The sequence below is a fragment of the Idiotropiscis lumnitzeri genome, chromosome 14 (assembly GCF_059441095.1).
Source record: "Idiotropiscis lumnitzeri isolate Australia: NSW breed Sydney's pygmy pipehorse chromosome 14, RoL_Ilum_1.0, whole genome shotgun sequence".
In the NCBI taxonomy this organism is placed as follows: domain Eukaryota; kingdom Metazoa; phylum Chordata; class Actinopteri; order Syngnathiformes; family Syngnathidae; genus Idiotropiscis; species Idiotropiscis lumnitzeri.
Genome location: NC_142404.1, coordinates 15,172,903 through 15,186,142, shown reverse-complemented (window position 1 = coordinate 15,186,142; position 13,240 = coordinate 15,172,903). Strand labels below are relative to the sequence as shown.

Here is a 13,240-nt window from a genome sequence, read left to right as displayed (position 1 = left end):
TTGGTTTTTCTGTAGTTCCCAAACATATAGTGATGTATCCTCAATTTTGTATTCATATATAATCGCTATCAAGGGCAAAAATATGAGAACACAATTCTGTGACTTTAGTGACGTACGCACACACGATGTGTGTGTTTACTGCAGTAATGTATCGTGAGTTATAGGCCTACTCTAATTCTCACCACTAACTGTTATTGCGGTATCATGATGTATGTTTGATGTTTTTATTCCAAAGTATCGATTATCACTGTATCGTGATGGAAAAGTGCCACTGAAATATTATATAGTGATCTACTCTGATCCTCCCCGCAAACGGTTCCATCCATCCATCCATCCATCCATCGATCTTTCTATCTATCATCCGGGTTCTCTCCGGAAGAACCAAGAGGGGGCGGGACAATCAAGAGGATGCTGCTGGGGAGAGAGAAGCTTTGAGCGGAGACCACTCTGCTCTCGGAATCGCTATGTAGCAGTGGCCGGAGAGGAGCCATCGAGAGCGAGAACGAGCGGAGAGGAGGTCCGCGTATGGCGATGATTTAACGCCACAAGAGCAAGAATCGACGATGAGACTTTCGCCGTCGGTTTGAAGGACATAAAAAAAGAAACTTAAAGAAAAAACGCCATTTCGCTCATATTCGCCTGGCTTTTTTTCCGCTTTAAAAATGGCGAACGACTCTCCGGCCAAAAGCCTGGTGGATATCGACCTGGCATCCCTGCGGGTAAGTGGGCGGATTATAGACACGTTTAATCCCGTGAATCATTTTGAAATAAAATAAAGAATCCATGTTTGTTGACGAGGTTGTAGCTAGCCTCTTCTTCTTTGTCTAATCCCCACCGCTGCTGTGCGTGTGTTTGTGCGCGCGTGCGTGTACGTGCGTGTATGCATGCGTGTGTGCGTGCGCGCGCGTGAGAAGCCAAGTCTGAACGGGCGCCGCCGGCCTTGGCATCAAACACACCCTTTGCTCAATTACTGCTCCGTTAACTCATCACTGGGCGCGCTTGTTTCGTCACATAGGATCCTGCTGGGATTTTCGAGCTGGTGGAAGTGGTGGGAAATGGCACCTATGGACAAGTATACAAGGTTAGTGAATATCTGTGTGTGTGTGTGTGTGTGTGTGTGTGTGTGTGTGTGTGTGTGTGTGTGTGTGCGCCTGCGTGCGTGTCTACGTCTCATCCACGCCCCAGTTAGATATGGCATGCACGACCTCCATTTGCACTGATTTAAGAGATTCCATCCCCCTTGACAGGGTTCACGGCGCTATTTGCAAGGGAGGTGTGCATTTGTCCTCGCCACAGTGCCCCTGAGTGCCCAATGGTGGATTTAGACCCGCCCCGTTGTCGATCTGCCCCTACGCTTATCGAGACAAAAGTCAATACGCCGACATGGGACATTCCCTTTTCTTGCTATGTTGATATGTGATGTATCGTAGTTGTTTTTACACCTATGTCAGTCAATACATAATTATCTTGGTAGTAGAATACCCTGTGGCGAGTGATTGATGCCCCTCCCTAAAGGTTTATGTCACTTGATAGCGGCAAAGCATTACTTTTGTCTAAGTGTAGTTCCTCAACTCACTTCGTCATAGTCTCTTGATGCATAGATGCCACAAGCTGGCGAAAAAGCACTACTTTTGTTGAAAGGAGCTCTTCCTACTTCAGTGTAGTGCCTTAGCATCAAAATGCTGAAATGAGTGAATCTGTGCATGTTGATTCGTGAATTTGTGAGGGTACTCTGCAGTGGTGGAGGTGGTAATAGTAGTGGTAATTAGTTGTCGCCGTTGTTGTCGTCGTCATTGTGGTTGTGGTGGCGGCAGTACTAATAGTTGTTGTAGTAGTAATGGTGCTTTTCATATAAGAGGCTGTATTGGTGCTATGGTAGTCCCTCATTTTTCGCAGTTAATGGGGACTGGAACCCCCACGAAAAGTGAAAATCTACAAAGTAGAGGTTGACTTTTTTGGGGGGATTTTTGTTTTGGGAGGGATTTATGACTCGTTCAAATCGTTGATTCAACAACAAAATGGTTCCCAACTTGTGACATACTTATTACACAACCATTTTACTTTAAAGATGCAAAACAAAGAACGAATACCAAGCTGCACACCGTGAGAGGAAGGATCTACAAGCCCACCAGTGGATGATTATAACGGAACATTAGTTAATAACTGCGTTAAAGTTTTAATTTGTATCCTAAAATTTAACTAGAATCGTGCGGTGCATTTTAGACAAAGGTGCAATCCTGATGGACGGATGTACTTTTAAACCCATCATGGCTTAACTTTTCCCTTAGCACAGAAATATCAAGGAGGTCTTTTGGTTAAAATGCAATGCAATTCTGTTTTAAGTTAACAAACGCTTTAACATTTAATTTGCCGATGTTTTGTCATGCTGAGCAAGACGTGCTTGCCGGGTGGCTGAGCACGCCCCGTTCACAGCTCTTGAACACAGTTGTTTACCATCCGCTTATCCGGCTCCACTCTGACAAACCGAACGGGACATTTGAATCATGTCCGTGCAGAACGTTGTTCAAAAGTGACGTTTGTTTATTAACATGGATGAGAGAAGATGCCTCGTCATCACAGCCAGTCAGCCCCAGGATAAATCCGCTTCTCATCGGTCAACCTCGCACCGGGAACAAATCACGCGACTTGTACGAGTCCCCGTGACTATGTTCAAAGCCTTTGAGTCAATTCATCTCAGAAACAACGCATCTTTCCACAATATGGCTGCCAATATGGCTGTATTTTTTTTCTTATTTATTTATTTGATGAATATTTTGGAAAAACCCGTAAAGCACTGTCGTGGAACTTACATAAACTATTGTTCCGAATTTGTGACAAGAAAGAAAAACACAACTCTTGGACGCTTTGAGTTGGGCTCCATGAATCACAGTTTTTTCTTTTATTTTTACCTTTTTTCTCTCTCTCGCCTCTTCACACTCATCTGACCCAGAAATTCCGGAACGTTACTAGATGGAGGAAGGATCGGAAAAATAAATATGAGGGGAAGCAAAAGTGGAAATTATAAAGGAAACCAACACGTCATCGTAGTAATAACATGGGTCTCAAAAAGACGAGGTCGTATTTCCAGAGAACCGTGGGGTAGTGTTAAGTGCACACTCCGTGGGTGAGCTGGGAATCCCCCCCCATAATACGCCGAGGAACTCGTTTAACCTGATTTACGACTTATCTGACACTAAATTGAAAAAGTATATTTTTTTTATATGCTGGAAAAACTGGAAGTAGAAAAACTGAGGAAGTTGTCAACACGCTGACATTTAATAACAACTGTAACTGAATGGATGCTAATGCTAACTTTAGCGATGTATTAGCTACGTGTGCAAAAAGCAATGGCAACTTAATGCTCAAAAGATTTCTATGAATATTCAACACATTAAAACTATTGGTCGCAGATCAGACGTTTATCCGTTTGCATCTTTCACACATAACCCAGTAAAGGCAGGATGTTGCACAAGCTCTCACGGTAGCGCGTCAGCTCACAATACATTTTCATGTTGTGATGTTACCCCTTTCCACACAAAAATTCAGCAAAATTGTGTCATTACGAGCTGTAAAATAGTACTGTAGACATTTACCCGTCTACACTTTCACATAGAACTTACAAGCTTTCATACAGCAAAACAGTTTCTCACAATTAATTTCAATGTCTTGATGTTTAACTCCTGCACTTTCGCATAAATATTGCATTTCATTATTGCGCCTTTGCACTGAACCCAACAAAGGCAGGGATATACTATGCTTTCACACAGCAACACTACTTCCAATTATACATTTGAATGTCATATCACGTTACCCCATTCACACAGAGATACAGGAAAAAATGTCACACTACAATTTTGCTCTTAGGATGTTTCACACAGAGGAAAAAAAAATAAAAAAATTGAGCCGAAGCAAATGATCCTGAAATTATTCGAGTTTCAGCTCTAATGCATACATTTTGCGGGCTCTCTGTGTGAAATTGCATCTGGAAAGTATTAACAATGTAGCCACATTTTGTGTACTGTGTTTTTGTGAAGCACGGTGAATACTTTCCAGACACGCTGCATGTCCACTATATATAATATGTACATACAATATAATAATAGTTATTAGTTGCATGGAAAAAAACTACAAAGCAATTTAGTCGTATGGACTCGTGCCAAGCTAGGTCACAGACGTTCCGGCTATTCAAAGTGGGCCTTCGATGGCGTCTGTTGTGACCTTTTCGCCGCACAGGAAGTGAAGCCACGACCGCAACAACAAATGTGCTGCCGGGACCTTTTTCTGCTCCTATCTTCCATGACCTTTCAACGGCATAGCAGCAAATAGGAAGTTGACTTTGTGGCGAAGCCACACCGCAAATGTTGTTTTTGACGTCCACGTGGATAAATATTATCTGAGCCTTTAGCTCTCGTCGACGCCCCATTGTTATTCCAAATCATTTTTACTGGTCCGCTACTTTGGTACCGATCAGTTTTATTCCATTTCCATTGGCCAAATTTTCCATTCAGTAATGGGTGATGATTGAAGTTGCAAAGCAAGTAAAGATACGATACACCAACGTTTTGACAATGTTTTCATGACATTTTGCCTCCCAATTATATTACATATATATTTTGAAATCGATCCACCAGTTAAGTGTGGTAATCACAGCATAATTCTTGGTATGATATTGTGATATTTTGCAAACAATAACATCACGATTGCATTAGGGAAAAAAAACATCAGTGGTACGTCATGTTAACAAAATAACAGCTATGGGGGATAGCCTTCATTGTTAACTTTAGCTTTCCAAGATGTCTTTTGTCTTTAATATACGCATTTCTATCTGGGAAAACATGTTAGCTATTTTTGTGTCGTTCAGACGTCTCAGAGTCAGATCCCGTCTGAGCTGTGCGTAGAACTGGTAAGAAATGGACTTACCCCCAACCCACAAATAACACCCATCATGGCTTATTACAGACCCCCACCCTAGCTCACGGCCTCATGCTACGTCTAGTCCGACTCCTTAGTGACAGTTGTTCGTCTGTCTGAGCTGGTGTGTGTATTATGCATGTGATTGACTATACGGGTGGCCATCTGCCACCCGTCAATTAAGGGGGCTGTTTATCGTGGATTGTTTATGAAAGCTAGGCGAATGCTAGCAACACTTTGATTAAGCCCATTCTAGTAGTAGTTGTAAATTGGCTATTAACCTACATTATCTGATTGTTTTGAGCTAGCTTAAAGTTAGCATGCTAGCCGAACCCTCCAGTGAGTAGACAGGTTAGCCCGGGGCCAGCCATGTTGTAAATGTCTTCAAATTCAGGGATTGTCATCACTATGTAATCTCACAACGGTAACGCATAGTCTGTATGCTATTGTTAGCAAAGTTAGTAGCAGCATTAGCAGCTATATCTTCTGAGATCAATATTTGAACAAATCTTCACTAACTAACAAGCTAGGCTATCCTTGCTTGTCGTCACCTTAGCGAGGCTCGTGTGCTAAGATCTAGATCTCATTATATGATGTGAACTTGTCTCCACTACACATTAGCTAGAGAGTGGCAAACAAGCTACCCTTGCCAGTCATTAGCAACAATGGCCAGCTTTTTTTTTTTTCATAAACGCATCGCTATTTCACAGAACATAATGTGTATCTTGACTTTTACCATTAACGAGGCTGCGTGCGCTAACAGCAAAATCAAATTTTAGGGCGAGGGATTATGTCTATGCTAGCTAGCAAACCAGACTAACACTGATGGGCTAGCCTTGCTATTGGTTAGCCAGGTGGGGCAGCCATTGTTAAAATCCTAACATTAGCATGAACACTTTGACGATCATATTCTGTAGCTTGAGTGCTAACTTTAGTAAGGCTAGGTGAGTTAACGGCTATATATAGTTGAAATAATACACAGATTTTTTTTCTTCCCCTGGTTGCCATGGAAACATACAGTCCCACTTGAGCGCCGTGTAGCCCGTGTGTTGTGTAACCGGCGGCAGCCTCATTATTGTTAGCGTTTGTTTTCATCCGCGCTGACTGGGCTGGCCCTGGCCGGTCACATGACCATCCCTCCACCCATGCTATTGGCCCCCGGCGCTCAGCCCCCCAGAGCAGCTGACCGGGATGCAGGCCTCCCATTGGAGCAGAGGTTGTGCGAGCCTGAGCCTTCCTCCTGTCACCGGGCAGACTCTGCCGGCTTCCTGCCTGTGCTGTCATACTGGAGAAACTTCAGGCGGGAGTCATTTGGTTGCCATGGAGATGCATATCCACGCTTCTCTAACGAACACCCGCCTGTTTCCGGGCAGATTAGGTCAATATGAGGATGCTCACGTCCTCCTTTCTGTCAAAATAAGATGACATTTTTTTTAATCATTCATTTGTATTCTTCATTTTATTTTGAAGTGTGATATGAGCCCCTTTCACACAGATACTGCATCAATGTTTATTTTTTTTTTACTTCATATAGTGTGATGCGAGACCCTCTTATGCACAATTTTGACATTCATTTTTTTCCTCAGCTTTATATCAAGTCTTCTGTGACCGAGCCCCTTTCACACAGACATATTTTAACATTTTATTTTAGTGTGTGAGCTTTGAGCTCCTTTCATGCACATTTCTGATTTCTGATATCACAAAACTTTTGAACATCAGTTCTCTCCTTTCAGACTGAACCCAGCAGAGGCAGGATGACGGTCCCACAATAAATTTAACACATTGTGATGTTATAATTGACTCCGCACCTTTCGCACAGAGACAGACCAATATTGCTGCTATAAAAGACGATCCGGAATTGATCTATTATTTATACTCTAGTAAAATTCACACTGAATGCAGCCTTGCACTGTATAGTATATATAAATCTGTGCACACAGAGGCACCAACAAAAGGCAGAAGATTGTGTGTGTGTGTGTGTGTTTTATGTCAAGTTTTAATGATTCTTTCTCAACACTTGTGCTTTTATTGTGGCAGAATATAATCCCCACCGACCTCCTTGCTCATGTTTGCTTTCATGCTTTCAACATTTAGTCTCGCAACCCCTCACTCCCCCCCCCCTCGCTGTAGGTTAAATCCCGTCTATTTTTAGCATGTGGCGGCATAGCGGAATTATGGGTCAGTATGTTGCGGGAGGGGCGGGGCCGCCTTCAAATGCACACGCCGTCACTGCCTCATAGACCGGAAGAAAAAGTGGGCGTCGGCTCTGTTATCTGCCGTCTGTTTAGTGGACACCATAAAGTGGGAGATCACTCACTCTGTTGAGGCTAACCTTTTCCAGATCCTCACCAATTTTGACCCGCTCACTTTTTAGTTCCCTCCCCCCATGTTAATTAAACGTGCCCCTCCCTTCCTCCTTGCCGTCACTTGACCCTGTATTTACCCCCCCCCCCCCCCAACCTCCTTATTACCCCCTCGAGTCTTTTTGAAGGAATGCGATGAAAGTGCTCGCATGGAACCTTCTGGGCGGTCTACCTCTGGCCACGCCTTCCATGCAGAGCAAATACATAGGATGTATTTAGCCTCAATGTAAACCATGGTCGTGGACCGCCAACTTCCTGTGTGTGTGCGCGCGTGTGTGTTTTGGCATCTGTTTGCCAGCTGCTTCCCATCCAAAATCTTTGATACGGGATCGAGCCGAACAAAATGTTAATAAAAGACAAAGACAGTCCGTATTAATTTTTTGTGTTAATATTAAGAAAAACCTATTTGTATTTCTAAACATCAAAAACAAATTATAAAAATCATCCTGTTTCTGGTTATCACAGTGCTGTTGCCATGACGTTAGCCATTTCTAGTCTAAGCCAAACAAGTCGTTTTTTGTTTTGTTTTGTTGTAATTCAAAGCCAAATGTTCCCCGTGTGAAACCAACCGTTACCATAGCAACAACACCAACCACAAAGCCGGCGTCGTTGATATTTACGGCCGGCATTCAGGCGTAGAGGGACAAACGCCTTTACCGACCGTCGAGCAACCCCTTTGAACCGTGACGTAAGTCTTTTGAATTGAGTCGCATGAAAAACTGAATTGTCTTTGATGTTGACGACGCTACGACGCGAGCTTCACTAAGACTCAAGAACACATAAGTTGGGTTCATTGGATAGCGAATTATTCCTTTTTTTTTTTTTTTTTTTAAGCAAAAATCATGTCATCATGTTAGTCATTGAAATTATAGCCTGAATTCTCTGTTTAGAAAATGACTGTACTAGCTTTTATGATCATTATAAATTCTCTTTGATGTTTGTGATTGAAGATGGAATTGTCTCTTAACCCCAAAACCAAACCCTAAGTGAAGTTCATAGACTTCCTATTGTCAAATTTGAAATTCATTGACTTGTCTTTGATGTATACAAAAAAAAAACATCAGTCTAAATTGTATTTGATGTTGAACGAAAACAATGAGTCTTGTGAAAATACAGCTGCCAAAAGTAGGCCAGCAGCCTCCCTGACACGACGCAGACACGCTTGACCACGCGGACGCGCTCCACCGCTCACACGTGCCGTCCAAACCAGACACGTCTGACATGATGACACGGCCGACTGCACGAGCGCACACACGTTTAATGCTTAGTGCAATCCGCTAGCATAAGATAGATATCATCTCCGCTCAGAGAGAGATAGTTAAGCCGCTTGATCAGCGTCCTCGTTGCTGCTCGTGTATTTTGGCTTTAAGAACACTACGGTATCATTAAATCTGACGTGCTTTGTTTTTAATAATAATAATCTGCGGTGAGGAGTGGCGACTTGGCCCCCTCGCTCACTTCATTCACAGATGCTAATGAGCTAATTCAGTTAGCCGGCTAGCCTGGCGTCACACCTCCCCTCCTAATTGAGATTGGCAGTGTTGACTTTAAGCAGCTTCTGCTGTCCGCGGATTAGTTGCATGTCGCTCGCTTCTTTCTGCTGCAGTGGGGGGGGGGGGTCTTAGACAGGGGGGCAAATCTGCCAAAATACATTTAGTTATTAGCCTACACAAGCCCCCCTGTGGAAGAGAGCAGTGGCAATATCCAGCTGTCAGTTTGTCACCACAAATCCAATCTCAGAGTAACTTGGTCTGGACCACTGGCAACGGTAAAAAAAAGACCCTAAAATGAGCTGAATGAATTCAGGTCAAAATGGCTGCAAAATTCGTCATTGAGACCTTTTTGTGGGGCTGCTCATGATAGACATGGTTACCAAATTTTTTCAGGGGTTGAAACAAAAAATTAATGCCTGGAAACTCCCAAATTGACCGCGTCAAAGCAATTTTGCAAACTTTCCGGGGTCTTTTCAGACATGGCTTCTTAAAATTTTTTTGTGGCTTCTCATGAATGACTGACAAATTTCATGTTGCTAACTAAAATTGGCTGTGGGTGCTGAATTAAAAAAAAAATCTAAAGACCCTGAAATTGACCCAAGTGGGCGTAAAATGGCCACTTTGACTTCCTCAGCCTTTTTTTGTGGGTCTACACATGATGGATATGAACCACCTAGGGTTGTGCTGATAACTCTCCCCTGGGAGAAACCTACCAAATTCCATGTTGCGAAGTCAAACTGGCTGAATTTTTGTGCCTGCTAACTCCGAGAACGTGTGATAGCATCTCCATTCACTTCCCCCATTGTGTTGCATTTAATTAGCTCGCTGCTATTAGCCTCCATCTCGACATGTATCCTCGTCCCAGGCCTCAGATTGTGACCGGCTAACAGGATTTAATAGCGTTCTATCCCTGAGTCCCATCGCCTCAACCTCCCAGTCAGCCGCCATCAACACTAATGAGCCTCAGCCAGGGAATAGCAAGCTTCCGGTGGAGAGAACAACTCCGAGAGACCTAAAATTAGGCTGCGAGCTTGCTATGTTATGGAAAGTTGCACCCGCGGCCAGAATGTCGCCGCCGTACTACGATGGGATCCCATGACACTCGTCACCCGCTGTGCACTTTTTCTTCTCTTGCGTCAGCCAAGGAAGGGCTTGATTATTTCTTCTTTTTTTTTGTGTGGAGCTTTAATTCTTATTCTTATTGCTCTGACAATTAAATGGCTTTAATTTATTATTATTATGACAACTAAACTATAAATTCCCATTAATTTAATTCCACCAGATTAGATAAATTTGTATTATTTCTACGAAATCACATTTTGGCGTGGGATTAGGCTTTTATTTTTACTTTTAATATTCCGCCAACTAAATCAAATTATCATTGGGGGGGGTCTTAATTTTTTTTTATGGCAGCTTTAATTCTCAGTCTTATTATGCTCCAACTATTTATCCCCTTTTTGTGGTGTTGTAACTCGTACTTTTTGTTTTTTTTTGCTTATTTATATTTGCAAGTATGTGTGCGTGTTTGTTTGGTGCATGTGTGTGTGTTTACACGGCCGCTTGCACCTGGCCTCTTGTCCGTGATTCAAAGCCCAGAAAGGGGCGCAATAAAGAAGGCCTTGTCCGTCTAAAGTCACACACAGTCGCGCACACTCTCAGATGCCAGTGTGTGTGTGTGGGGGTGTGCGCACGCGTGTGTGTTTTATAAAATGACACCACTGCCCTGGCATTTCCTTTCGGGGGGGGGGGGTGGCATCCAGTCCCTTACTTCCTCATCTTCATCCTATCTGCGTTAAATCTATAACACACACACACACCCCCCCACACCCCCCCCCCACACACACAGACACATACTATCATGCATTTTGTTAACTAGTGAATCTTAATTCTATGCTTAACTTTGATTTAATGTATTAGTTTACCAGTATTCTTTCTTTTGTTTGAGTTAATAGCATAGCACCGGGTAGCATATCATGCACTTTGCTGACTAATAACGAGCTATAATTAGCTGTTAGCTTGTTGACAAACATGGCCAAAGTGGCGGTTAGGAAGTGAAGTTTAGAAGGGGTTGTGGTCGGATGAGCGTATGCGTAGTGAAGTGAAGCACTGTGAGTAAATCAATTCATGGACAGCTGCCCATGTGACCCTTTCAAGCCACCACGCTGCTGACTGAGCGCTTTTTGTTCCCCGCCTGGCGACGTTTACACACAAAGGCTCAGTCTATCCTTTTTATTACTGGAACTAACTTCCAAGTTTGCTCTTGTTCTCTCCCTTGTTTGTTTTCATGTCTGGTTCTGATCAGCTTAGCAGGCTTGGTAGAATCTTCGCAATTCTCATTTGAAATACAGAGCAGCATGTCTCCTTGTGCTTTTTTTTGTACCCAGCTTGCTGTCTTTATATTTATAAACTGTTGGCATCCTAGCGTCAGTCCAACATTGAGTCCTAGAGTCCGGCCTTGCCTCAGTCTTGGCGCCCGTCCCAGCGCCCGTCCTTGCGTGCATCCTAGCCTGTGCCGTAACCCCAGTCGTAATGTTCGTCTTAACGTCCTTCATAACAGCCCTCCTAGCGTCCGACCTAAGATCTGTCCGAGCGTCCGTACTCGTGTCAGTGCTTGCATCGAACCTAGCGTCCATCGTGACATCCATCCTAACATCTTTCCTAGCATTCAACCTAACATCTGTCCAAGTAGCTGCCCTTCTGTCCGTCCTATCTCCGACCAAACCATCCGTCCTAACATCATAAACTCAAGCGAATAATCGTCTTAGTGTCCATCCTCGCTTCTCTCTCTTTGTCTCCAATTAGCGTCTGCCCTGATGTTCGTCCTATTGTCCGACTTAACCGAATATGTAGCATCCGTCCCAACGTCCTTTTTTCCAAGAAAGATGAGGGGGATGATGTCATGCCTCAAGAGTCTTGAGTGTTTTATAATTGTTAAGGCCTGTGAAGTCACCACGTGGCAATTCGCCGGTCGTTCCCACATGAGCGACCGTTCATTTATAACAATCCAAACAAGCGTTTTTCTTTTTTCCATCGCATGAGTTAGGTTTGCCGTCACTGCGTTTATTTTGGCTTTATCTTTAGCCTGAATAGGCAGTAGGCCAGGCAAGCATGTGTTTGTGTGTGCGCGTGCGTGTGTGTGGATTTGGAAAGCGATGACTTAGCAGTGCTTGCTACGCCGCCTTATTTTTGTTACTTCTGCTCTGTTTGTCTTCGCATTTAAAGTGCTGGTGAAGTTTAAACGCTTCTTTAGCCTGCTTCAGTTTGGCGGTTTTCTGCACTATGCTAACTATCTTGTTGGGAAAAGATTCGTTTGTTGGGCTGCTCTGTTGTCTTGTGATTACCGACAATAAGCAGTCTCCCCGTCTTGTGATCCCAACTAAATGAAAAGCTTATTGATCTGCCTTCGCGCTATTTGGTCTGAGGTTGCTATCTTATCTTATCTTATCTCTTCCTAGATAGTAGGAAACCAACAGTAAGAATTTTAGAAATTCACATAGGTAAAATTGTATACTTTGTGACTTCAGGGCAGGTTATTAGGCACCACAATATTTTAAAGTCGTTTTACCCTGTTTGCAAAAGCAACAACATTTGTTGTAAGTTTTAATATAAGTTTAACCTTCTTTTATTTATTTATTTATTTTGAATTTTTGTTTGCAATTTTCATTCGCAGGGCCGACATGTCAAGACGGGACAGCTCGCGGCAATTAAGGTCATGGACGTCACAGAGGTGAGTTGGACAGTTTTTGTTTATGTAGTAACTTTAAATGAAAGATTAGCCTTTCTGTTGTATTTTATTCCAATTTTAGCACCAGTACACCAAGCTTGTCGTGTGCCAATGCTTTTGTTATGTTTTAAAACAGTATTAATTTAATTTTTTTAACTTTATTTTTTTATCAAATTTTATGTGTAATTAGATTTTTCTTGGCTGTCCATTCTCAATACTTTTACAAAACTTTTTTTTTTTTAATTATTTATTTTTCTTTAACTTTTTTCATAGTTTTTTTTTAAATTTTCATTAAAAAAATGTTTAAGTCCAAGTTTACCTTTTTTAGTCTTGTATGGCGGTTTTTGGAACAACAAATAATTTTTCTCCTTTGTCCAATTTATACATTTTAAATGGATGCTTTTGACTGTGATGTTATGCTAAAAGATGAACATTGGAAATGGGAACTCATGAAAAGGCGCCTGGTAGAAAGCATAGTTCTGTTTGTCTTTTGAAGTTGACTGAGTTTCTTTTTCGTGTGTGTGTTTTGAGCACATCGGCATGTGCTCTGACCCACATTCCACTTCCTCTTCTATAACGGGATGGGAAGATACACGCACACACGCACGCACACGCACTCAGAATAAAACACACTTCTGGTCGTATGCAGTTTCCAGCTGTGTCGCGTTTTTGTTTTAGTCGTCACGAGGGCTAAAAAACAACAAAGAAAGTAGCGCTTATCTTGTTAACCTTTTTTTTTTTTTACTTTA

General features: G+C 42.7%; 1 protein-coding gene across 6 annotated transcripts in view; it reads left to right on the top strand.

Moving 5' to 3' along the window:
- The first annotated feature begins 406 nt into the window (after positions 1 to 406).
- The window catches only part of map4k4 (mitogen-activated protein kinase kinase kinase kinase 4), a 32,247-nt gene continuing 19,413 nt past the window's right edge, over positions 407 to 13,240 (top strand). For all 6 annotated transcript variants that reach the window (XM_088315978.1, XM_088315981.1, XM_088315980.1 and 3 more), the window contains exons 1-3: positions 407 to 719; positions 1,016 to 1,081; positions 12,438 to 12,494. In XM_088315978.1, the coding sequence (XP_088172104.1) occupies positions 663 to 719; positions 1,016 to 1,081; positions 12,438 to 12,494 (180 nt within the window). In that variant the 5' untranslated portion in view covers positions 407 to 662. The remainder of the gene's footprint in view (positions 720 to 1,015; positions 1,082 to 12,437; positions 12,495 to 13,240) is intronic.